The sequence below is a fragment of the Tinamus guttatus genome, unplaced genomic scaffold, assembly GCF_059628265.1.
Source record: "Tinamus guttatus ecotype Peru unplaced genomic scaffold, ASM5962826v1 Tinamus_guttatus_pri_ptg000459l, whole genome shotgun sequence".
Classification (NCBI taxonomy): domain Eukaryota; kingdom Metazoa; phylum Chordata; class Aves; order Tinamiformes; family Tinamidae; genus Tinamus; species Tinamus guttatus.
The window spans coordinates 5,856,560-5,882,481 of NW_028288993.1; the positions used below are offsets into that span (position 1 = coordinate 5,856,560).

The 25,922-nt window shown below is 49.7% G+C and overlaps 1 protein-coding gene across 2 annotated transcripts in view; it reads left to right on the forward strand.

Annotated features, from left to right (window-relative positions):
• Positions 1 to 25,922, forward strand: part of PXN (paxillin) — a 39,277-nt gene that overhangs the window by 11,168 nt on the left and 2,187 nt on the right. The window contains exons 2-13 of one of the 2 annotated variants that reach the window (XM_088532401.1): positions 10,807 to 11,033; positions 11,515 to 11,630; positions 13,654 to 13,793; positions 14,206 to 14,407; positions 14,880 to 15,015; positions 17,663 to 18,664; positions 19,433 to 19,702; positions 20,387 to 20,791; positions 21,334 to 21,414; positions 24,343 to 24,513; positions 24,858 to 25,031; positions 25,559 to 25,640. In XM_088532401.1, the coding sequence (XP_088388527.1) occupies positions 10,807 to 11,033; positions 11,515 to 11,630; positions 13,654 to 13,793; positions 14,206 to 14,407; positions 14,880 to 15,015; positions 17,663 to 18,664; positions 19,433 to 19,702; positions 20,387 to 20,791; positions 21,334 to 21,414; positions 24,343 to 24,513; positions 24,858 to 25,031; positions 25,559 to 25,640 (3,006 nt within the window). The remainder of the gene's footprint in view (positions 1 to 10,806; positions 11,034 to 11,514; positions 11,631 to 13,653; positions 13,794 to 14,205; positions 14,408 to 14,879; positions 15,016 to 17,662; positions 18,665 to 19,432; positions 19,703 to 20,386; positions 20,792 to 21,333; positions 21,415 to 24,342; positions 24,514 to 24,857; positions 25,032 to 25,558; positions 25,641 to 25,922) is intronic. The other variant, XM_088532400.1, reaches the window with a different exon arrangement.

A 25,922-nucleotide genomic window follows, 5' to 3' on the forward strand; every position in this document is an offset into this window, starting at 1 on the left:
TTGCCCTCCTTGGAGAGCAAAGCTGTTTCCAATTTGGTAGCTGACATAAAGGGGGGGAGATGGAGACTCTCTAATTTGTGCGGTGTTGCTCCTCCTGATCCTTCGCAGGACTAACTATAGCTGCCCGTAGAAACGCCAGCTTATTTGCTCCCTACGGGAGAGGTCTGTGGCTGAGGGCTTGGTGGCAGGTGGAGCCCACAGCAGTTTGCAGCTTCAGACTGAGAAATTCCAACATCAGTATTTTTAGTGAAGGTCTGGGACTTGCTTTCTAATTTAGTCTGGACTTGCTATGTTGAGTTGGGCTGTTCTCTTCATTGCTGTGCATCACTTCTCCATTTCTGAAATGCTGGTGGTTTTTCTTGCTCTCAGGGGGTGTGAAGATTACGGCAGGGAGTTGTGATCCTTGCTGGACTTCAGGTGCAGTGGCTGAAGCATCGCTGTCCAGAGGTGCTGCCGTTCTCAGCCAGATACACTGATATTGATGCAAAATGGCCTACAGGGAGGTTCGGGTTTAAAGTGTAGAGATAGTAACTGCTACGACTGAAAAACGTGGCCGGAAATGGCTTCCATGTCAGCTGAGAGGGCTGCAACTTCTGGGTGGGACAATTGGCAGAGGACACAAGCCCTTAAGTCACCCCTGTCTGAATCACCAGAGGTCCCAGTCTGCAAAGAGGTCTGTGTGAACCGGGCGTTTTGCGTATCAGAAACTTTGCTTGTGCGATCTCTAACTTCCTTATTCCATAAACCAGAACCTACCTTTGTGCTCTTAAATACGGTGCAAGTGATGAGATTAGATCTGACGCTGCTTGTGTGTTTACTCTGTCACAGGATGTGCCTGAGCTGTGACTTGCAAACTCTGTCCAAGCTTTCCCTGACTCCATCCCAAAGATTGTTCACAGAACAGTGGGAGAGGTTTTTTTGACCAAACTTACCCATGTTTGGTAATCGTTTCCTGTTGTTCGGGACTCGCGTTGAGGGCGGTGAATCTACATGGGAAGGAACTCTGCATGGGATTTTTTTCTCCTTTAGCTCCACATAACTGTGGGCTAATCTGAGCCGCTCTGCGGAGGCATTCGAGTCTTGCGTAGTTGGGGATTGTACGTTCCCAGGGTCTTTGGTAGCTGCAAAACTAAACGTGTTTATTTGTCTAGTAAGTTGGAACACAAATTCAGTTTGTTAAGGCACCAGGTCTCCGTATAGGATGTTTTTTTTCCTGGTATGAGCTGAGTTTGCTGCCTGGGACTATAAATTTAAACAGAGAGAAATAAATACAAGATGCCTCTTTTCCCTTGAAATGTGGAGACGGCCATGCTAAAGACAAGGATGTGCTGCAAGACACGAAATGCCCCTTCCTCTCTCTTTCTGCAAATAAGCAATAAACAGGAGGACACGCAGCGCTGGGTGGGAGCAGACTCAGAGACCAGGATTCATCTCTGGAAGCAATGCATGAAAAATGCAGCGGCCGACTTGAGCTGGGCTGCGTGGCCGCACTGTGTGTCATCCTTCTGAAATGCACGGAGCCGGCGGGACACTGTTGTCCGGGCCGATGGAGTGGGTGCTGAGGCTACTGTGAAGGACTTGAAAAGGCTGTGCTTGGTTTGGTGCCCTTTCAATTGAAACAAGTTCTGTTCCAATGACATATTGGAAAAACAAAGTCATGTATCTCCTTGGATACCAGTCTGGTAACCTTATGTCCACTTTTTTTTTTTTTTTTTTTTTTTTTTTTTTTTTTTCTGGAGCATCAAGTACATCCCTTCTGAAGGGAGATGGTGCTCGGATCTCGAATTGGTTCCAGTGTGAGGATGCTCACCAAACACTTAGCGTTCCCGGGCCCTCTAGGCAATGGTTACGTGCCTGGTGAGACTGGATGACTTTAATCTCAGCATGTTTGCATTTGCTCTGGGCCCCTTTCAGTGTCAGCTTAGCATTTTCAAGCGTTTAAAAAGTCTTGAGAATAAGTTGTATTTGTGTCTCAGCGTGTGGGGCAAAAACGACTTCCAAGAGTCCGCAGATGATAAAGATGGTGTGAACCAGCCTCATGAGCTATTTTGAGATGGCAGCAAGGAGATGAGGGCTCTGCTGAGAAGCTGGAGGAAGGCAGGAAGACTCTGTGTTTCTCTCTTCTAGGTGGTGGGTGGTTTCTCTCAGCCTGTTTGCGCTTGGGTCTAACTTAGTGTTCAAAAGCTAAGTGGAAAACATTTGATCTGGTAGGAAAATAATTTTGTGGTTCCCTTGCAGACTTGGTCTGCAGGCTGGAGACTGCTGGGGGTTCAAGCTGTTCCATCAAGAGTGCAGGCTCGGACCTCTGGGGCGGTTGTACCTGTGCTGTGGGCCCAGTGGCATCAGGATACCTTCCTGCTGACTGGGCCACCTGAGCGGAGTCGATGCTGAAGGATTTCCCAGCCTGTTGCATCAAACCCAATGAGGGTTGGGGGGTGCGAACTCGAGGAAGAGGGTTGTGGTTCACAGCACAGCCCTGCCAGCCTGCTGACAAATGCACCGGCACCGAGGTCCCCCCCAGGGGTTCGGCCCGTGTCTGCATTCACTGGAAAGGGATTGATGGGGCCAGTTTCAGGGCGGCCTTGCAGTGACTCTCGCCTTTTCTGAGCTGCTCTGCACCCAGCCCCCTGCCCTCAGAAGTGCTGTGTGGGTCACTGCTCTGGCTGGTGACCCGGTTGGTTTCCCTTCTAAGCTGTCTGGTAAGGAGTAGGCTGTGTCAAAAGCTAACAGTGGCACGGACTAGCTGTGTAAGCCCCAGGAGCTATATCCTACATATACAGTCCTGGACTAGATATCATAATTTTGAGACACGGAGACAGGGCGAAATCTCAGCGTAAGGGCCTGCAGAGGTGGCTGCTGGCAGTGAGGGACATCTCCAGGGATTAAGAGCATTTCAGGTTCTGCTGATCTGTTCTCAGGCCAAAGCTATTCTGCTCTGCATCTGAGAGATTAATGAGGAGATTCAAATAGGAAGGTGTATATTCTTTCAATTAATGGCACGAGGGGGCTTGTTTTCCCAGTTTGTATCCCTTTCTCATTATTGGAGGTAATGGTATGGTATTTTCTCTCTGAAGCAGATGTTTTAGCTGGCAAATTTAGATGAATTAGTGAATTCCTATCTAAAAGGAATAATTATTTGCTAAGATGAATTGCCTCAGGGCTGACGATGGCCAGAGCATGGACCAGGAGTCGTGCAAGTCTGTCCTGGGAGCAAGGAGACCCCCAGGCCGTTCCCTTGCAGCAGCATGTGTGAACATCAGCCCTGCTGCAGCCAGAGCACTCGCAAGGCTTGGGCTTCATCCCCCAAATCCCGAAATATGCAGTGAACGGAGATAAAGCAGTTGCTGAGATTCTCAAGCTGGCTGTGTTTAAACTCTCCCCTGCAGCCCTCTGCTGGGGGTGGCAGTGGTGCATGTTGCTTATAACCAGTTTGTTGGCCACAAGTCCTGGAATAAAATCTGCAGCGTGGGTCTTGGTGGTTGGGACAGGAAGCCACGGTCACTGCGGCCCCTGATGGCCCAGACCACGTGTTGGAATCCAGTGTCGTGTCTTTGTTTAGGCACTCGCTGATAGTTGCCAGGGCCGGGCCCGTCGGCTGCACTGCTGGGTGAAACCACCTGGCTTGGCTGCCCCATAGGAGCTGCGGAGCAGACGTGGTCCGAGGTGGTGGCCCCCAGGTGAGTTTGCAAACAGCCTGGGGTGGCTACAAATAACAGCAGCTGGCTACCGCGGCTGGCAGGCTCTCCTGGAGCAGCCACACAGCTCGGGAAATTCATGCTACAAGTGTGTGCTCAGGCTTATCCAAGGGCACTGTTAGAGGCAGGGAACAGAGGAACTTCAGGGAACCGTGCACAAAGGTCTTCAGTCGGAGCGGGCGATGACCACTATGATGCTGGGCTGGACACTCTTACTAAGTAACGGATCTGTGGCACAGAGCAAGGCTTACACAAACATTTTGGTAATGAGAAAATATGAAGGCCTTGAATAAACAGCAGTTATTAGAATACATTTAAAGAAATATATATAGAGATTTTTTTTTTTTAACTGTGTCATCTGAACTTCCTCCAGGCAAGTCTAGACAATGTGAAGTAAAAATACCAGTGGCTGCCCTGTACTGGTGCTCCTGTACTGGTTGCTGGGTCTGGCAAATTGTTTATCTTTGTGCCTTGGATTTTTCTACGCGTTAAGTAACAATCCCTGCCTCGCCGGCGAGCCGTGAGCTCGCTGTTGTGTATCGTGCACTCCGATCGCCTTCTCGACATATTGGTTAGATTTTGGAAAACTGAACAGTGGCTCCTTCTCAAGATGCTTTGGATAGCAGGCCAAGCCATTTTGCATGTTTTCTGTATATGCGAACCAGCCATCTTCAGGGCTTTAACTGCATCTCTTCACACTTCCAATCTTCCAGGTCTTGATTTGACTGCAGTCCTTGGATTTTACTGCTTTTATAGAGTCTGTTCTTTTTCTTTTTTTTTTCTTTCCTTTTCCCTATTTAAATGCATTGATTAGAATATAATGGCTTAGAAACCTGATTTTAAGCTTCTTCTGTCGCCAAGGTAGTGCCCGCATTCATGAGTTTGTTCCAAGTTTTTCTATTTCTATCTCATTTTTGCTGAGAAAAAGCAAGCTCATGTGGGTAAAAAAAAAAAGGGGATTCCTGTGGTCAGTGTCCCCCTTTGGGGAAGGGCTCCCCATTCCTCCCAGGCTCAGACTCGAAGCCCTGTAGCAAGGCTACAACAATTCTTTCAGATCAAGCTCTTTCAGAGTATTGCAAACGTTCCTTTCGAAAGGCTGTTTAATAGGATAAATATACCCGAGCTCCCCATTCCTCTGCAGTTACTCACAATGTAAAACTGTCTTGCCAGGGATTGGGTTACCGCCCTGAGCGGTCTCCCTGTGTGTGAGCTGAACTTGTGTTTGCTCCCGGAGGTGGGGGAGACGAGACTCGTTTGGATCGGATGACGTTTCCAAAGTTTGGATTCAGAGACTGTAAGAAGGGCCGCCCGGATGAGCCTGAGGCCCCAGAGTTCAGCTCTGGAGATGCAGCCCTGCTCATCCTTTTAGGGGGACAGCAAAAAGGGAACATCTGCACCCAGATGTGTTCCCTAGCTGCAAAGAAAATGTCGCTGGAGAATGGTGTGTCGGTTTGCAAATAGAGGACTGCATTTTCTGTCTTATGACGAGATACAGATGATTATCATATAATGTCCATGTCCTCCTTTAGATCTGTCCTCATGGTCTTTTTGCTTCCTATTTGCTGAGCCTCTGTGCCCGGATCAAAGAGCCTGTAGCAGTTCTAATTATTTGAGTATGCATGGAGGGGAAACGAGGAGTGCAGACACCAGTTCTCTGCAGTTGCATTAGAGGAAATACTGCAAGTCTCTGCTCAGATACCTCATCCTTATTACGCCGTGCACGTTCTGGAATGGCAGGGACATGTGGCAAGAGAGATGCTGGGAGGAGACGGGCTGCTGTGACTGAGGCTGGTCTGGAGGAGGATCCGATCTCCAGTGTCACTTGCGCTCCAGATGTCCCACCCGAGCAGCAGGCAGCACGCGGCTTGATGGTTGTGCCGATGTGGTCTCGTGCACTTAAAAATGAAAGGCTGGTATCTGAGGCGTCTGAGGCATCTTGCGCCAGCTACGTTTCCGTTTCCTCCCTGGCAGCGTGCTAGATAGATGGAAAGAAAAAAATAAAAGCCTGAGACCCTTATGGTGTGCTGCTGTATTGATAATGCTCTGATCTGCTGCGTCAGCACAGCTTTAGCACCCGTCCTCGTTTCTGAAAGCTCTGTACTGCATCTGGAAATTGCAGTTTTTCTTTTTGTCTGGCACTAATGCTGTCATCTTCAAGCTGAGAGTATGTTCTGTGTTGCCATCCTCCTTGCAGGCTGACGTTACACTGGGCAATCAGCACTAGGAGGGATTCTCCTTAGTAAAGGAAAGCAAATTCAGATTTCTGTTGGCCATTAGCTCTTCTTTTGCTTCACTAAAATAGTAAGTAATTTGCAAATACACTTTGGATGAGAACAAAGTACAATCAATGAGGTGAGTGCTTGATTGCAAGCACCTTTACTGTCAGCTGTTTTTTAATATATATTTATTTGTTTTTTACTGTATTGCAGTTTAATGTAACTGGGCAGTGTTAATAGGGTAAATTAGCTCACTAAAAGGCAAATAGAAGAAAAAAGAGGAGTGGATTAAAGAGGGGATTGATGTGTGCATCAGTGGAAAGAGGCCCTGTGTTATCTATTCCTGTTCTCCGCCTCGGAGCAGTGTCATGCTCCCTAGTCTGGCATTACCGCTCTTATCAGGCCAACCTGGGATGTGGAAGCTGAAGAATGTGCCCCGCGGCTGTGTGTGCAGCCGCTGCTGCCGCAGGAGGCCGCGTCCGCGGGGCGGCGAGTGCGGACACGCCGCGATGGCGAGGGAGGCTGCGCCGGAGCCCCGGCCTGCGGGAACGGTTCCACCGCGCGCACGCAGGAATGCGCGATATGGAACTCGGGAGAGGATTTACCAGCTCAGGCTGCGCTGGTAGGAGTAATGTGACTTACCCTAAGGTGATCTTTCGTTCTTGCAGCTTGCTGATCCTCCTGGTAAGGGATCTTTCTGAGCAGTTCAACACGATGTCCTCCCTTTCCTTCCCTCCCCTGTTTCTGCAGCTGAGAGTTGTGGCCTCAAGTTGCCTAAATAACTTGCAGGGGTTTGGCAGGTGCTGGAAGCCACCTCGAAGCAGTATGGTTGGTATTAAGTGCCACTCCGACCTATTCCTGGTGTGTCGCGGAGCTGCTGGGGGATTGGAAAAGCAGAAGCTCAAGGATGCTGGATTTACGCCGTGCTGCGCAGTAGGGCGAGCGATGAGTTGGGGCTGTGTCGGCGCCTGACTGTGGTATCGTGGTGACACCAAGGAGAGCTGTATGGGTTGGTGGTGTGAGAGCAAATGTCCCTCTTCCTTTCACACCCCGATATTAACAGAGTGGAAAATACACATTTGTATAGACATAGCCTGTGCTTTTGGGGAAACTGAGCCTTGTTCATGCTTTATTTAGGTCTGTTTAGGCTAGACAGTGTTAGGGCACCATGTTTAGGTGCGTGTGTGTTGACACATTGAAGCTGCCTTGAGAAGTGTGTTGGGTTAGTCACTTCCTGGGGAATGAAAAAAGGAGGGTTTATCCTGTGGAGGAACAACGACTTGAAGATATAGTTTAACACTATTTACCTGTTTTACTTTATTGCTACGAGATGATTTAATCTATTCCCTACATAAATGGATCTCTGATCCTCTCTTGACCTTGGGAGTCTCCTAGAGCAGCTCCTGTAGCCTGCAGGGTTTTGGAGGGTATTCGAGACAGCAGTAGAAGTGGGCAGGGGCAGAAGAGGCATCTGCAGCATGTGGCAGTCCCAGGATTGTGTGTGATACCCCTGGGATGCTGCTGCAGAGGTGCTGGCTTGGGAGAAGTGGAGTCAACATTGGCCCCCAAAACAGGGGCCAGCTCCTGAGCCTGGAGAGGTGAAGAAGCCGTGTGTGAGTTGTGGCCGAACGTGCACCCGCTGTCAAGTACCAGCTCTTGGGCCGTGTGGAGATGAAGTGGTGCCCTCTGATGGCTGGTGGTTGTGTGAACCTGTGTGCCTGGTGGAGACAGTAGCTGAGGGACTCACCTCCACAGTGCGGCCGCCTCAGCGGTGCCGTGGGAGGGAGCACTTCATTAGCCAAGGAATCGATCGGCCCTTTGCTCCTGCTCTGCGAGGAGTCTCCTGTCGTGGGAGTACTTGTCCGTTGAAGACCCGTCTGCACTGCAGTCCGGCAAGCTTGAACTGCCCTTTGGGGAGTAAAGCAGAGAGCAGCAGGCCTGCTTTTCCCCTAAATAAGACTCCCTTCTTACTCCCCTTTCCTTAGTTCACGTTGTCTTTTGGTAGCATTGGAAAGGTGCATGGATCCTAAGTGGATCTCAAGTGCTTTGGGGCCTCTTGGGATGAATGCCAGGTGGAAAGCAAAATGCAGATCTTGCTGGTTCGGGTCGATGTATCTGACCCGCTGGCTCCTTGCCCTGGCCTCCCAGCCAGCGTTGGGCCCTCGGGGCTCAGTGGGTTGGAGGAACTTCCCTCTCGCGTTCCCCAAGATGGGGTGCATTAAGCAAGTGCCAGGCCCGCAGGCTCTCCTCACCCCTGCCCCTCTCATGGCTGCTCTGGTGCTTTTACAGGACACTCTGATGGGCTCCATCCCCCTAACCTGGCAACCTCAGAGTGCAGAGCTGGGCGAGGTGAGCGTGGCTGGAGGCAGGAGCAGGGAAGGAGCTTCCCTCCTCTTGGCTATGCGCGACCCGGGCGCTGCCGTGCTGTCCCTGCGCTGCTGATGCGTGGCCCTGTCGCGTGGGCTGGTGCCTGCTGTAAAGTCGAAGGGCAGTTTTGAGCGAGCGATTCGTGCGCAGCCTTTTCTCCTCCCTCGGCTTCCTGTTCCTCAGCTCAGCCTTGTTTGCTCAAGTCAGGAAGGGGGAGGGCATGGGGGAAGTTAATCATTAAACTGTAACGTCTTCTCCTTAACTCCTTCGCGACCCGGGTGCAGAGCGTGCCTGTGATTTCCAGGCACCTTCCTCCTCCTCTTCCTCCTCCTCCTCCGCAGCCCTGCAAGAGGGAGCTGGCGAGTCCGGCCAAACTCAGTTTTACGCCCTTAGCAGCAAGCAGCGGATTTCTGCCTGGTCGCTCATTCAGCAAGGAGAGCCACGAAGGTGACTGCTGCGGTGAGATGGCTCCTCCATCCGCCCTGACGCGTGGGGGTGGGTGGCAGAAAGATCAGCTGGGTTCCCCTTCGCACCCGCGTGGGGATTTCTGCTTCCTAGGGGAACTCGATTTGCTTTGGCCGTTGGCGTGTGGGCGCCAGAACCAAAGCTCCGGTTCTGGAGGTGGCGTGCGCGAGCCCTCCCGCATGGGGACCTGTGCTCTCGGAGGGACGCGGCTGCTCGGCGGCTCTGTGGAGGTACGTGCCTTGGCCCTGCCACCTGCAGCCAGCCTGCTGCTCAAAAAGAAGATTAGACCGTGGCTTCCCCAGCTGCAGAAAGCTTGAGTACCTCCAGGGGGTCTGCCTCTGGGATGCCTTGGCCCCTAGAGGAAGATGCCTGTGGCTAAATAATCTGTAGCACCTTTTTGGCTAAAAGAAAGGTTTATAATGTTAATTTAACAGTATCCAATTTGCTAATGCCCGTGCTTGGCTCTCTGAGGGCAAGGACCACTTTTACTTTACTTTAATATGCCTTCGTCTATGGAAGAGAGCAAATACAAAAGCAGCACCTTTCTCATTTTGTAATGCAAACATGTCGTCCTCTGTCTGACCCTTTAATATATTTTCTTGAAGGCTGCTAAGTGTGTTGGCTGCTGTGGGCTGCTGTGCTCAGGAAGTGGCTTTGGGCCGGCAGGTGCCTGCCCTCCGGGAAGCCGCCTGCTCCCCAAGCACTTGCTTGATGGCTATTTTGGTACCATCTGATAACTCTAGCTCGTTGTCACCTCGTGGGGTGCTGTGCTTGCAGGCTGAGGCTTTGGACCTGAAACTGGGTTTTCTGCTGTCGGGGGAGGAAACAGGTAGCTCCTCCTAATTGCCCCAAAACAGTCAGGTCTGCAATGGAGGGCAGAGGGTAAGGGGCTCTCCTAGTTCTGCCAAGGTTGCATTACTGCTTTCTGGCCAAGCTCTGTATCTCTGATGGATCCTGCCAGGTACGTCTTGATTCTCTGGTAATGGAGAGCGCTGATGTCCCCAGCAAAATGGCTCTAATAGCCTTAAAGAGGGGTGTGCTGGAGCCTGCTGCTCCGAGGCAGAGCCGGCACCTGGCCAGCGAGGCTCCCTTTGCAAACAAGCACGATGCAGACCTGCAATAGCCCATTGGAGCCTCCGCCAGTGGGCACTGCAGTAGGCTCCTTGTGGTGGGTTTGCAGCTCAGAAGACCCAGCAATTTGGGATTGGCTTGTGAGTCACAGCTGTGGAGTGCAGGGTTTGGGATGGGCAAAGGAGAACTGCCAGGAAAAAGTCCAAATAAGGGGGGAATGCTTTGTCTTGTGCAGTGTTTGAACAAGAATGGTTAAGATTTCTGAGAGGGGCTAACCCTGTGACGTGCATCCCTCTGCCTGGCACGAGCATGGGCATTTCTAGCTGGTGGAAGTTCTTCTCTTCAGGAATTTGTGAGCGGTCTCCACCCAGCAAGCTGAGAATTATTTCCAGGAGAAGAAATTGCGTTTACCTGGCAGGCTCTGAGATCTAGTTAACTGTTTGTGTGATGTCCTGAGATGGAGTTTGCTTAGGAAAGTTGGAGCACGGAGGCTTTCTGCCACACCGATGGACCGATCTGAACGTTGCATGCTTCTCGCGCTTGCTTAAACTCTGGAGAAAACCCCTCCCGGGATCTTGTTTCCTGCAGAAAGCAGTGCCTGGGGCCACATTAAATGACTCTGTGATTATGTGGGCCCTGTAATTACTCTGTGTCAATATCCTGTTGTGAGTCGATCTCAGGGCAGGTTTCTTCTAAGCTCCTCTTCTGCAGGGAGACTGCAAAGGTCCTTGGAGTTGGGCTGTTTTCCAGTTAAGACAAAAATCTGAGATTGACACAGTTTTCCTGGCTGCTTTGTTGTCTCATGGCGTTTTCTTTGTACTAGCTGTGTTGTTAACTCATTGAGACCTGCCCTTCTGTTTTACGGAACATTTAGTAGATCACTCTAGGTGAAAACTCTTCCCAGAAATCTTCTGATAGGGGTATTCAGAATGAGAAGAAGAAAAAGCTGTCGGACAGGATCTTCATTTTATTTTTCTTTTGCTTTTTTACAGATGCCTTACTAGCAGACCTGGAGTCTACCACTTCACACATATCCAAACGACCAGTGTTCCTAGTGGAGGAAACGCCTTACTCCTATCCAACTGGAAACCACACATACCAGGAGATCTCCGTGCCGCCCCCGGTGCCACCGCCACCTTCTAGCGAAGCACTCAATGGCACCGTGATTGACCCCTTAGACCAGTGGCAGCCCAACGCGTCCAGATACGTCCACCAGCAAGTGAGTGAATGTGTGGGTGTCTCGTGGAGATTGGGGAGGTCCCTGCTTGTGTTGGCACAGATCTGACAGGGAAGCAAGGGGAGGGAATAGCAAAAAGTGAGGATAAGTTTGCTACAGATAGAGTAAGGGAATGGGAGAGGCCTGGGGTATTAGTGATTGGGGGGAGGAAAGTCTGACTGGATTAAGCAAGTAGCAAAATATAATTTGAAACCCATCATCGTTGTTCCAGCAAAAATGGTAGTGCGTTGAGATTAGTGTTAGTCATCTGTCCTGTGGAAAGCACGCTGGGGGTTTCCAGCATAGACTCATAGGCAAATCTGAAGCAAGTGGAGGACACTTGTTCCTGGAGTAGCTCATTTGGTGGAGGTTGGGGTTGGCTAAGTAGAATTTTCTTGCTTCTGGACTTTGACCGTGTCTTATCCATGTGTGGTTGCAATGCGGCCTCTGTTCTCTGTTTCTGATACAAATCTTGTTTCTGCAGCCCCAGTCCCAGTCTCCTATATACAGCTCTAGTGCCAAAAGCTCCAGCGCCTCCGTTCCCAGGGACGGGCTCAGCTCTCCTTCCTCCCGTGCCGGTGAAGAGGAACACGTCTACAGGTATCTTGCCCCCATTAAGCGACAGCTCTGAATCGTATGAGCACGGTGCTATCACTCGAGCAGTTTTCTGTAAATCAGAACAAGTAGTGTGTTCCTTGGGCATGTTATGCCTCCTGTGTCCGTTCTGTTTCTTATGGCTCTGTGTTTGAGAACTTCCCTTTTCAGACACTGCTATGGCTTTATACTCATTCACGTACTGACCTAGGCCTTCTGTCTCCTCAGCCGTAGAACAGGTGCTTGGACCTATCAGAACATGGTTTGGTTCAAGCATTGCAAAAAATACGATGCGGAAACAAAGGACAAATTCCCCCTCCTGTTAAGCAGCCTCTAAGTAGTTCCTGAGGCAGGGTGATGGCCGTTGGGCCTGTTATCTTAGGGAAGTCACTTAGCTGTGGACTAACAAGATGTGGAATTATTTGAATTTTTGAGTAAATTTGAATTTCTTGTGATGATTTAGAAATTCCATCTCAGAACTACAGACTTATAGATAACTAGATTGTAACCAAAATGATGATTGCAGCCCTCCTTAGACTGAAAGGCTGGAAGGGTCCCACCTGCATGCTGGGCCTGGCCTTTGTGCTGAGGCAGGGATGAGAGAGCAGCAGCCTCGGTGCTCTACCTGCAGCCTCCCCACGCAGGGCACTCCGTCCTGGGCACCTTTTCACTGTGTGTGCAGACCAGCATTTCTCTGACATTATGTACTCCAGCCCTGCCCAGCTCTTTCTGCAGAGCAGGAAGTTGCTTTCCACTAGAACTAGTTGTGGGTAAAGGTGCTGACAAGCACGTCCAGTGATGGGCAAGTGGAGGCAGTTGTTGCAGTTTTCTGGGTGCTGAGGGTCTTGTGCAACTAGTACAAACCCAAGGTGATTACAGCCCTAGCTCTGGTGGCACAAGGCTCTGACATGCCTGCTTCTGGTGTGAATTGTAGCTTGTGAGCAGATGGAGGAGTCTCTCCTCAGGCTTCCTCTGGGAACCTTGTCTACAGCCTGAAGGAAAGATAATAACTGGCCCAGTCGAATTTCATAACTTACTGGTCTTATGGTAGCGGAGTCCTAAAGCCTGTTGCATATTAACCTTCTGAGCATAATCTGGCAGTGTGCTCAAGATGGAAGCTCTTGTTTTGGATTTAGAAACTCTCTTTTAATACAGTAAGAATCATCACAGCATTGCAAGTTGTCCATTTGTAAAACTAGGAGATTATTGCCTTCCCAGTGATGACAGGCTATTTTTACAGTGCCTGAAATCACTGCATTGTTGCAAAGGTTTGCTGTGAAATAGTTCTGCATTGTGTGTGGGCAAGGGTAGCTACTGCTTTTTCTGTAGGATAAGCAGTAATTACAGCCAGTGTTCCACAGCTGTGCTTGGTTACATTTCTTTACAGACTCCTGTCTTTAACCCTGTGGAAAATGATTGTAAATTACCTTCTTATAAATTGATGAGAACTGCTCAAATAAAACGCTTTTTGGATAGACCTTGTGTGCTGCAGGAGGCTGCCACATAACCTGCTGCTTTTGGCTGTAGTTGATAGGTTGAGGTTTGTACTTTGGTTCCTTCTTTCTCCTGCCTGTGCTGGCTGTGCATGCCCCTGCTTCAGGGAGAGGTTTTCCCCGCATCATGTGAGGTCAGCAGAAACGAGCCATTTTCCTGCATGCCAGCTAGCAGTTCTGCTGCTGTGCTGTCTCGAATCAGTAGCTTCTTAACTCTTTGCTAGAGGGCTGTGCAATGCAGTCCTAAAATCTGAGGCCTTGCCCTGCTGCTGCTGTTTCTTTGTAACTGGCAGCAGAAGGTGAGGCCAAGCAAGCTGAAGATGCAGCTGAGCAGCAGCTGTGTTGGTAATGAGTTTCCACAGTAAGCATCTTCTTTCCATGAGACATCAGGAAGACATCAGTTTAAAAAAAAAATAGAAGAAACCAAAAAACACAGTACATGTGAAGACTCTGAATCTTTAAGTGTTCCTCCATCCTCCTGCTGTGTCTCGCAGTAGAAGGGACTCCTCAGTTTCACACTACCCTTTTATCTTTAGTTTTCCCAACAAGCAGAAGTCTGCAGAACCATCTCCCACGATGACAAGCTCCTCGCTGGGCAGCAATCTCTCAGAACTGGACAGGCTTCTCCTGGAACTGAATGCTGTTCAGCACAATCCCCCCAGTGGCTTCCCAGCAGGTAAGGAGTAGAAAGACATCTGGTATTAGCTTTGTAGATAGTTTTATTCCTAAAATGTTAGTCTGTGTTTTTTTTTTTTTTTCTCCCTTCAGCACGCTTACTTGAAATCTTTCACCCCAATTATAGAATCATTTAGTTTGGATGGAGTCTCTTGAATACTCTGGTCTAGCATCCTGCTTGAGGCAGGGCCGCCTTGAAATTAAGTTAGAGGCAACTTTGAAAGTTAGGTTACTAAGGACCTTGTCCTATTTAGCTCTCTATATCCTCAAAATTGACAAGGTCTTTCCAGACAGCCTATTGCTCCCGCTTCTGACTTATGTGCATTTATGGACTTGGGGATCTAAATGCCTAAATCTTTTTTTTTTTTTTTTTTTTTTTTTTTTTTTTTTTGCTGCTTTTCTTCTTTGTAAAGACGAAGCCGGCAGAAGCCCATCATTGACCAGCGCAACCGGACCTCACTATGTTATCCCAGAAGGCAGCAGCTCTGTGGGAGGGAAGGCTGCTCCCCCTACAAAAGAAAAGCCAAAGCGAAACGGTGGACGTGGGATCGAAGATGTGCGTCCCAGTGTGGAGAGCCTGCTGGACGAGCTGGAGAGCTCTGTGCCCAGTCCAGTGTGAGTAGTTCTTTGGTGACTGCCCGCATGGATGGGGTGGAAATAGTGAATAGTGTAGGGACGGATACTTCAGGAGAGGGAGGAGCAGAAGAGCTGATTTGTCTGAAGAGTGGAAATGCAGCAGGAACGTGAGGATGCTGGTGCTCTTTATCTCCTGAAGCTGTTGCTGGATGAAAGATACATAATGACTCATGTTACTAGAGGCTCAAACTCAGATTTATTGCTGCTGTAGAAACCCACCATCTGACAGAATGAATGCTTGGGCATAGTCCATTCCATAACGGATGGTGTTTGTGCGCGCTCACACTGCGCTCAGCAGAGGCAAGACCTGTGTGTGTTGCAGAAGCTGGGCGTGGGGAGGGCTGGCGTGGTGGTCAGTGCCATTGAAACACGCTGCACCGTCCTTGTTCTGGGGCCTGGGGGACTGCCACCCTGGGCAACTCTGTTCAAAGGCTCTCTCTTCTCTTGGCAGCCCTGCAATCACTGTGAGCCAAGGCGAGGTGAGCAGCCCCCAGCGGGTCACGGCCAGCCAGCAGCAGACTCGTATATCTGCCTCATCAGCCACCCGAGAACTGGATGAACTGATGGCCTCTCTCTCTGACTTCAAGGTGAGCTGTCATGACAAACCTAACACCTCATCTTGGCTCTCGCTTGCCTGTTAGCCACATCTGCTGCCCTTATTTGGTCTCCAGAATGCCTTCTGTGCCTCCCTTCCTTGCTCTAAGAAAATTCTTGTGGTGGTATTTGTATGTTGAGTGCTGCTGTAGGTGTCCTTGGCTGCTATAAATCCGTCACTGCTTTGGAAGACAGTTCTGGACACTGTTTTTCCTTCCATTCTGCAGCTCGTCTGTGATTGCCAAAGATAATGAGCTTTAGTTACTGTTCAGTGCAGGGTGAGTTGTTTTGCTGTTCTGAAAATATACGATGTAGCGGATCATGGGATACCTGCCCACTCGCTGACAGAGACCAGGCTCTCTGGTCAGAAGACCATCCTTCTTGCAGCTCATTTTTGCCCTGATGTGCCTTCCCCGAGGAAGGTGCATTAGGGATTTCCAGGCATGTGTGTGAGCACTCAAGCTTTTGTTTCAAAGAGCAGGGAACTTCAAAGGTTGCAGTCTTAAAACAGCATCTCTTAGTCAGATCGAAATAGGATTAATGTCCTAACTTCTAGTGGGGGAGAAAGATGGCAAATACCATTCAGAATCTTGTTTAGAAATCTAATTTCTCTGTTGGAGAAGAACTGCTGCTACTGCTGCTTCAGTTAGTAGTAGCGCTTGAAAAACCCATAATAGGATAAACTGAGGAGAAATTTGCCCATGCCTTATATCTTGGGATAACTTATAAACGAAAGTGTTCTTTATTCATGTAGGTGTGTTATGCTGGATGATTAACTGTGGAGCTTTTTTCATGAGATTTCCTTTACCCACAATCATAGCAAAATGAAAAATATATTTTCTTCCTTGTTTGTAGATGGTTTGCTTATAGGTTTCTTATTACAGACTGATACATTACTCTCTTATCATCTTTTGCTTGGTTAATGAGTTGCCCATTCGCTTTGTCAACAGAATCCATTTGATTTAGGTTATCTATCTCATCAGTCAGCTGCCGCTGAGATTACTTAATGTACTCGGGTTTTCATCCTGTGGCATTTCTGCATAATGTGATGCTCACTTATGGCATAGTGAGGTGCTTGTGCTTAACTGCTCTGTTACTGCTGTGTGTTTAACCATTGCTCTTACTTTGGAGCTAGTCAGTTGTTAATATGCCTTTGAGCAAGATGACTGTTTTGCCTTGAAAACGGCTGACTTCATTCAGTTTCCAAATTTTTGAAAATTAATGTTAACCACAATGTAAAAACCAGTTACGTTCAGGCCACGTTTAGAGTGGTTAAAATGCAGATGAGGAAGGCAGTGCTAGGAAATGTGTTTTAGTTTTAAATACCATGTGTGTTCCTTGGTGTGTTACTCTCTGCCGCGAGTGGGTGTTTGGTGATTTGCAATGCAGCGCGGTCACCCACTGCTCCCCGCTTTGGGATGTCCCCGGGTGAGCTCCAGGCTCCTGTCTCTTCTACCCACGGACAGATTTGATGCAAGTTCTGGCTAATTTTATTCTTTTGGTCTAGACAAGTACCCAGAAAGGTAAGTAAAAGCTGAGATATCGTGTGGGTTTAGGGAGGTCGTGTGCCCTGCAACGTGTCATCTAACGTCTTGAGGCCGCTTGGAAGAACATGGCCAAGAATCAGAGCAGGTGGAGGGAGCTGCTGGGTTTGGAAATCCTCTCTGAGTGGGGAGGGTCTATTAAAATGGGAGGGATCAGCATTGGCTTTAGCTTGACCTGCTGTGTGAACTTGCCCAGGCCGCAGTGCTGCTTTCTCTCCATAAGAAAAAGGAGTGATGCCATTTGTTCTCCTAGAGTTCAGCCAGGAACCTCTGGCAATGGGGAGAGGAGGACAAAGGATCTTTTGCTTTTGAAAGACCCTATAAGTGAAGGAGAGCTAAGATATTGATTTCAGTCACTGATCCTGTCTAAGTGTATTTTGGATCAAAATCAGTACTGGTTTTGTTATAATGTAAGTGTGGAGTCTTGGGCGTAAGCTGAAGAGGCTAATGCGGCCATCTGAGCAAAGCTTAAAAGGCACAGGGTGGCCGAGTCCTTGACACTCAGTGTGTGTTGGATCTGAGGTGACACTAACGAGCTGAGCAGAGCAAAGGCCCTGCTGCTTGTCCTGCCGTGCCTGCCCTGCAGCTTGGTGGTCACTGCTGTGCACTCGGCCAGCAGCAGTTTCCTTAGCGTACGGAGAACAAAATCTCAAGGTCTGCTCTGCTCCCTGGCTTCTTTTTGAGGAGAAACATGTAAAATGTACATGTCACAAGTTGTTAATGTGACTGTTACTCAGCCTAGACATGCCTGGGTTTGAAGCTGGCTTTCTCACAGTTCCTGCAGCCCCTCTCCACAGCTGCAGGTGAGCAAGAGAGCTGTCATGGAGAGCACAGGAATGGGGTCTGATGGCTGCCTAACATCCTCTTCCTTGGTCTCATCCAAAGATCAGAACGATGCTGTGCTGTTTTTGCTCTTTGATATTTAAAGAAAACAGAATGTTACTATTGGAAGTAAGGCTTTGCATCAACATGGCTCTTTGGTTTGAAGGTCACAGTTGTTCTAAGACTTAATTCCGTGTGTGTGTGTATTATCTTTTTTTTTTTTTAAATCTCTGTCTTTACCTTTTTTCTTATTGTTTCTGTCTTCTTTCTGCAGACTAGTTCCACTATGTCTCTGATCTCTGAACCCTCCCTAGAACCGCTTTCCACCTCAACAAATGCAGAGTCCAGCAACCCTGCTCACAGTGTGACAGTGCCATGCCAGCCTAAAGCCCCTTCTGTCCCCTCAGAAGCCCTCCACATAGAAGAAGGTGGCAGCAGAATGGTCCTGCTTCCCCCAGGACGTTCTTCCACCCCTCCACGTGTGTCCTCTGTGCTGCAAACAGGCCCAGTGCCCCCTCCACGGGTCTCTTCCAGTTCTGCGGCGCTTGGGGAGCAGACAACCTTTGCAAGCTTGGTTAGGCCGGGCAGAAAGCCTGACTTTTTGGGAAAGGCTGTGCCAGCTTCCAGTGCAGAGCCTCTGTCTAAACCCACTAATGTGGGGGCCCACAGGCTAGAATACGATTTGGTGATAGAGACTGAGAAGAAGGAGCATAGAATAGAACCCCTAACCTCAGGTGTCACACTTCCAAATGCTGGAATAAATGATCAAGGGAAGGGGCAGATACCAAAGGAGCTGGATCGACAGGGAGTGTGTGGGGATAATTCAGCCCTTTGCCAGCACAGGAGTGTGGAAGCAGCTTTAGATGAGCTGTGGGCCCTGCAGCTGCCTGCGCATGTGCCAGAGGCCCATGCAAAGAGTGACAGTGTCTTGAATGCTGTGCGGGAGCCTTCTATCATGGCTCTGGATCGGTGGGATGTTTTCCCAGACACTACAAAACAGTTAGGTTTCATAGCACAGCAAGGGCAAGAGCTAAAAGCTGAAGTACCACATGAAATCAGGGTAGACACCTGCTCTGATCTGACCAAGAAAAGACAGAGCAGAGATAGAACTCCAAAGAAGGCAGGTACTAACATCAGTAAAGGCAGAGACCAGGAAAAGGAGCAACTTGGAAGCTCTACAGTTGTTGCAGAAACTCCCGAAAATGTTTGGAAAGACGAATGGGATCTGCTGTGTGTCCCCAAGCCACCCATTGAGAGGATCTCTGCATCAGGCCAGGCAGGCACTGAGTGAACGCAGGAGTAGAACAAGTCCTAGCTAGGACGCCGGTAGTGCACTAACGTTTTGTGCTCGCCCCTCTAACAGCATGGGATTTTGAGCCATGTTACTAACAGCTGCATGTTGTGAGGGTTTGGAGTCCTTTAATTTACCCTGTGGTCACTTCTGCACGTTGGCTACCAGCACAGAGCATGGCAGGTCCTAAGAACTGTCTTGTTAAATGGACTTTTATCCCTTAACCGGGGTAGGGCAAATGCTCGATCCATAAAAGTCTCTGAGAAGTTAAAGGGCTGCTTCACACCTGGGATGGCAGCTCCTCTGCTCTGCTTGCCTTTTTAGGTATCGGTGCAGGAGCTGTTACTGTTCCTTCCAGCTCTAGCAGTTCTCTTTGCACACTAGGCATCTCTGACCAAGTCTTTTGCCTGTAAAGGGCAAACGCAGAGAGGCTGTTGTGCATCACTGCGATACTGAGGTTTCTTTAATGCTCTGTGGCATGGTCTTGCTGCACCTCATATCTTGGCTTCCTCTTGGTTACTTCCTTTTCTAGACAGTTATTTTTGGCTGCTGTGATTTTCCTTACGGGGTTTTTCCTTGCACTAAGTCACTGTTCTGGGCTGAGCCAAGAGGAATTTTGGCACAGTGGAGTGCATGTCATCACTCCTCCAGCTCAGAGTTGTCACTAATGGTTTGAGTTTGTGGTGTTGCATCTTGGGGCTTGCTTTTGCCTTCTTGCTATTCTCGGCTGATATTATTACCTTTGTCATTTAGATTAAGTCTGTAATCAAGAGGACAAAAGAGACGGGGAATGTGCATCCAATGTATCGTGAGCTCTCTCCGAGGCGTAAGCTAGGCCCTGCCATCTTCCACAAGACCGAGTCCCAGGATCGCTTGATTGAAGAGCTGCAGGACAGACTGGGCATCGCTAAACAGGAAGAGCAGGAAGAGTGGAAAAGCCAGGATGACTGGCTGACAGAAGGGGTCATTATCACTGCTAGACCCCAAAGGGAGGATCAGAGCGGAGGACAGCAAGTAGAGAAGGTAGCGAGCAAGGGAGATGTGCTGGGAAACTCCAGCACATCCCTCTGTCCAGATAGCGCTGTGCGGGGGTGCAGATTAGGTTTCTGAGTGCACCAAGCCACATCAAGAGAAGATTCTTTGTACTCAGCCATGTCTGGTTTGAAAGGGAACCAGCTCTGAGGTCCCAAGTCCTTGATGCTTAGAAATTGGAGTGATGTCAGAGGATGGTGGTGATGGTATCTGTTTGGGAAATCTGCTGCTATTGCACATCAAACAGCCGCATGGGGTTTATTTAAAAGCCATGCTGGGAGGCCTGTCAGTAAAGGCATGCCTTTTCTCCAGTGCTGTTGCTGTGCATGACATCTTGGGTATAAGATGATGTTCTTTCCTAAGCCACTTGGAGATACAAGTTTTCTAGTCGTCTTCTCTGTGAGGCTGCTTTTTATCTCTCAGATAAAGATGCTGAATGGCAAGCAGTGGCCTCCTTTTACTCACTTCTGGTTGGTTGTGGCAGTGAGGTTGGCCTGCTTTCCTGTTTGTGCTCTGATGTGAAGTGAAGGAGCTTCAGAAACGGAAGTGGGGAGAGCTCCAGACAGCAAACAGTGTCATGGCCTGGTCTGGGTTGTCAGCCTTCCTGCTGCAGGAAGCATTTGATGGTTCTTCTTTGGATCTATTCACCTTTCTTCTTCCTCCATGTCTTTCTAGGTGGTCTTTCCGCCAGAATCCCCACTTCCCCCGAGGAGGACGATCTCTGTTTCAGCCTCTCCCTCACTCCAGACTTCTAGAGAAGCTGCAAAGACAGTCTCTGCTAATGCTGCTGCTTCTTGTGTCCTTGGCCCTGCACCTCTCCTTCCACTCCTGCCTCAGCCTTCCCATGTGCCGTCTACCTCAGCTCCTAGTCCAGTCTCCTCCTCTTTTGGCCTGGCTCCTCAGACTCTGTTCCAGAGGGCGGCTGCTTCTGATGATGACCCTGAACTTGCTGTTGTAGGCACCCCTCCTTCTGAAGCTCCTAGACACTCCTGTTCTCCCCAGACCTGGATCTCTAACGCCAAGACAGTCGTTTCTGTTGGCTGTCAGACCGAAGATGTTCCGTTCTTCCCACAGGTGCAGGCAGGCTTCCTTTTCCTCTTCTCCTTGTTTAACAGAGTGCCTTCCAGCCTAACCACTGCTCTCAACTTGATAGCTCACTAGTTGTAATTCTGGGGAAAGGCTAGTGCATCACTGCTTGATGGAGGTGGGAAGACATTGGCAATACCAAATCAACTGCTGTCTCTGTCTAGCACTGAAAAAGTACATGTCATTGCAATGATCTGCTGTTGTGTTTGGTTCCTGTCTGTCTCACTGATCGCTTCGTGCAGCAGTGACTGTGTAAACTCTGTTCCTCTCTGAGCAAAAGGACTGAGTTTCTGAAACGCAGTCCTCAACTCTCCCTACCACAGTCTCTTGGGAAGGAGGAGGTAGGCATGGAGACAAAGATGGCAAAAATCTCAAATTGGAAGGCCAATTCAGCCGTTCTTCCGATGTTTGACCATTTAGACAACTCTCCCCAATATGAGTGGGTTTTAGGGGAGCTGCACAGCAGTATTTGTACAGGCAGGTCTCAACAGCGAGCAAAGAAATGCCTCTGCATCTTGAATTGTTGTCCTTTGCAGGTGACCTCTGCTCCTCCCCCTGTCTGCAGTGCTGCTCTGCAGGCTGGTCATGCAGCCCTGGGTCCCCTCACCCCTGATAAGGCAGGACCTCATTTCTGTTCTCTCTCAGCATGGTGTGATCTTCTGTGGTTGTCTGTGACACAGATGCCGCTCCTAGAGCTCCGGCAGCAGCGAATGGAGACATGTCCTGCAGTGCATGTTGTGCTGCTCACCGAGCTTGAGCTGGACGGTGATGATGGATCTCACGGGGAATTCGAAGGACCATTGCATGATGAGTGTGTGGATGCTGTGCTGCTTGTTCCTGCAAATGCCAGACATTGTGTGTGGGAGAAGGAAACAACCTCATTCAGATGGAGACTCATCTGTGAGCTCTTGAAAAGGCTGGAGCTCCAGGCCAGGGTAGAGGTTACTGTGTCCAGAGATGGATGTGCCTGCACTGAGGTTAGCTGTGGCTTGCAGGAATACGTGGTCCCACAGGCAAGAGTGAGGAAATGCCCAGTTGCTCTGTGTTGAGTTCAGCCATCTCCTCTCTCCAGATGGTAGTTACCATTTTTCTGCCTGGTGCCACAGCTCCTGATAAAATGAGGGCAGATATGATTCCTCTGACACAGTCCAGCCCTTTACCCCCAGCAGCATCATGCCTGAAGCCCTGTTTGATACCAGCTCTGGCCTGGCTTTGCGTAGAGAGCACCTTGTTGACTCCCTGCTGTGAGAAGTGCCCTGCAGTGGTTTATTATGGAGATGTCTGCTGGGTCATGTGGAGAATACTGCTGTGCAGAGGATGGGTGATTTAGGTGCAGGGTGCGGGTGTGATGGGGCTGTTCCGAGCTGCTGGTCTAGGCCAGGCTGTGAGGAGGGAAGGAGTGATGGGTTTGGCTCCACTGGGAGCTGTGCTGCACACAAGCAAGGCTCATGAGGGGATAAAACTACATGTGCCATAAGCATTTTATCACAAACAAGTGGAAAGAAGTGTTTGACATTGAGTAAACTAGTTTACTACAAGCATCACTGACTGCAGAATGGGTGTAGAACTCCTGTGGCTAGAAGGGCAGGATGGACCACGACTCCAAAGAGCTTCAGTGTGTCCCTAGTCCTTTGGCTGTGATGGCAATAGGCTGGCGGGTTGTTGACAAATGTTGATTTATGTCTGTTTTGATTCCTCCCTTTAATGAGAGAAATCCATGTGCTCCCTACTTTCATCTTGGGGAAGAATTTGATGCAGGTGGTTGATTAGCCAACAAGGGGAGGGGGGTGCTGCTAGACCTGATACTAACAAACAGAGATGATCTAGTCAGAAATGTGAGGGTTGGGAGCAGTCTTGGCTGCAGTGTCCATGAGATGTTGGAATTCACAATCCTGTGAGGAGGAAGCTGGACAAGAAGTAGGATTGCAACCCTGGACTTTGGGTTTGACCTAACTTTGACCTCTTCAGGGAGCTCCTTGGAGGAATCCCCTGGGCAAGGGTCCTAGAAGGAAAGGGGGTCTAGGAAAGTTGGCTAATATTCAAACACCGCTTTCTCTAAGCTCAGGATCTGTGCATTCCTACAAGAAGGAAGTCGAGCAAGGGGAGCAGGAGACCTGTGTGGATAGGCAAGGAGCTGCTGGGTAAACTTAATGAGAAAAAGAGTGTGTACATAATGTGGAAGAAGGGCCAGGCCACACGGGAAGAATATAGGAACATTGTCAGAGAATGCAGGGATGCAACGAGGAAGGCCAAGGTCCGTTTGGAGTCACAGTTAGCAAGAGATGTCAGGGACAACAGGAAGGACAGCTGTAAATACATCAGCAGGAAGAGCAAGACTAGGGAAAATGTTAGTCCGCTGCTGAACGGGGCGGGTGCCTTGGTGATGGAGGATGCAGAGAAGACAGAGTTACTAAACACCTTCTTTGTTTCTGTCTTTACTGCTAACACTGGTCCCCATGAACTGCAGAGCCTGGAGACAAGGGAGAAAACCAGGAGAGAGGAGGACTTTCCGCTGGTCGAGGACGATTGGGTTAGGGATTATGTAGGCAAACTGGACACCCATGGACCCAGATGGGATTCACCCAAGAGTGCTGATTTGAATTTGATTTGATTTGAAGTAAAATTTGTATTTTACTTCGCAGTTTTCCTGGATAGTGAAGGAGGGTTTGGTGTTCAGACAGAACATACACTTTCTTCCAGAGTTATGAGCCTTAGTAAAACATTTCCCTCCTTCCTCCTCTGTGAAACCCTTCCAGGCTGAGTGATGGTGTGATTTCCAGAAATGGTCTCCGAGAGAAGTGTCTTAATCCCCTTCCTCCCATTGCTGTGCATTTCCAGAGGTCACATAGAAAGCACAGCAGTATTTCTTTTGGTATCCCATCTGCTGGGGCTCTGCTGTGGATGTGCTGCCCTCTCCATAGGTAAATAGGGGACAAGAGGCAACTTTAAAGAAATTGTTTCTTGGCACTTTCCATGCTCCACATGGGGCAGAGGAGACTTGGCAAGATGGTGTGCGAAAGCAGTGCTGGGGGAGGGAGGGGAAGGGGAAGATACTCCAGCTGAAGGGCAGATGGGATGAGGAGGAAGACGGGGATCTCTAGCAGAGAGGAGACAGTGTCAGCTGAACGGGAGCAAAACTGCGTAGGAACAGGGAGAGGTCAAGGGACAGGGGCCTGCTGGATGGCGTCTCCACTTTGTCAGCTGGCCAGGAACTGATGAGGTAACGGGAGAATTTTGGCAGCAGCTTAGAGAGCACTGTGCTGACTGCTTGGGATCTGCTGGCAGCTTCTGCCATATGAGCAGTGCTGGAGAGTTGACTCCTCAGTCCACAGCTCTGTTGTTGCACATCCCAGGGTCTGTGCATGTTGTCCCATTGAGCAGAACACGTGTGTGCTTGATCCTGCCTCCTGGTGCCTTCTGCAGAGAGCAAAGCCATCTCCAACCAGTCTCCTGCCCGTCTGTGCAGAGCTGGCAGCAGCAGCAGACGTTTCCTTTGGAAGCGCGGCAGCACTTGCCTGACAGTCTTTGGTTTCTCTTCCACGCAGTTCATGGCACAGGGCAAAGCCGGGAGCAGCTCCCCTCCAACCGCAGCCCCCAAGCCTGGCAGCCAGCTGGACACCATGCTGGGAAGTCTCCAGTCCGACCTGAACAAACTGGGAGTGGCTACAGTTGCCAAAGGTGTCTGCGGAGCCTGCAAGAAACCCATCGCGGGGCAGGTGAGTCGAAGATGCCGTCTCGTTGCTGAACCTTGGGCTGCAGCCGGGAGCAGTGGGGAGGGCTATTTCGTGAGGCTGAAGGGACTGGAGATGCTGGAGAAACTGAAGTACTCTATTTATCCACTGGCTAGGTACGCTGTAAGCTCCTCCAGTGACTTCTACCCTGCCCTTGAGGGACTGCCCTCTCCTGAGATGATAGGTAATTCAGTTTTCATGCTACCCCAGTCCAGGGCTCACTTGAGTAGTAGAACTTGCCATTCTTGCTGACCTCCAGCCGGTATCTTGTCATGTGGTCTAGGGGAGAAGGAAATAGAGTTGTCCTTCATGATTTGTTTTCCCAACAGGTAGTTACAGCCATGGGGAAGACCTGGCACCCTGAGCACTTCGTCTGCACCCACTGCCAGGAGGAGATTGGGTCCCGGAACTTCTTTGAGCGGGATGGTCAGCCCTACTGTGAGAAGGATTATCACAACCTCTTCTCCCCTCGCTGCTACTACTGCAACGGGCCGATCCTTGATGTGAGTTGCTGGGGGGTTAGGGCTGGCTGGGTGCTGCTGCCCATGCTGTTTAAAAACTCCGCTTAGCTCGTGTGTTCCAGATAGAAAGTTTTGTTTGGGGATTTCTATTTTTACCTTGTGCTGCCTCTGGAAGGGAAATAACTTGACCCAGCCTGGTTCTGTAGGTCATTTTACCTTCTCTAAAGCTGTGATCCTGCGGATATATCGCTGCTTCATGCCAGCAATGATTCTCCAGCTTTTCTCTACTGGTAGTGGGTGGTAGCGGGCACCAGCACTAATTCTGAGAGCTGGACAGGGCCCTGTATAAGGGAGGGAGCAGGGTGTAAGATCCTTTTAGGGTAAAACAAGTGTGCAGTGGGGGAAGCCTGAACCAGCCAAAGGCAGGAGGCAGTTTATTCCACTCTTTACGGACACTATTTTAATGCAAGCTACTGTCAGCAGCAGTGTAATGTTTCCCACCCCCTGCCTCTTACCTCTATGCTGAAACCATAATTTACATGCTGTGCCCTTTGTCTTCTGCTGAACAGAAAGTGGTAACAGCTTTGGACAGGACGTGGCACCCTGAACACTTCTTCTGTGCCCAATGTGGAGCTTTCTTTGGACCTGAAGGTATTGCTGCTTATTCGAGGGGATAAATATCTGCTTCCTTGAACTGCAGGAGAGTGTGTAAGGCAGAGCTGCTGCTTGGAAGCCACAATCTCCTTTCCTGCCCAGAAAGGAAGAGTATTGCTGTGGCTGGGGCAGGAAGGGAAGCAGAATGAGAGGCAACTGCTGTGTGTGTGGGGAGGCGGTGGGGACAGGGGGAAGGATGCTTCTAGCTGCTCTCGTTAGTCCACAGAGCATGTCTGGCCATAGCTGCAGATCGGGAGCTGATGCTCTTTGCCTCTCCCC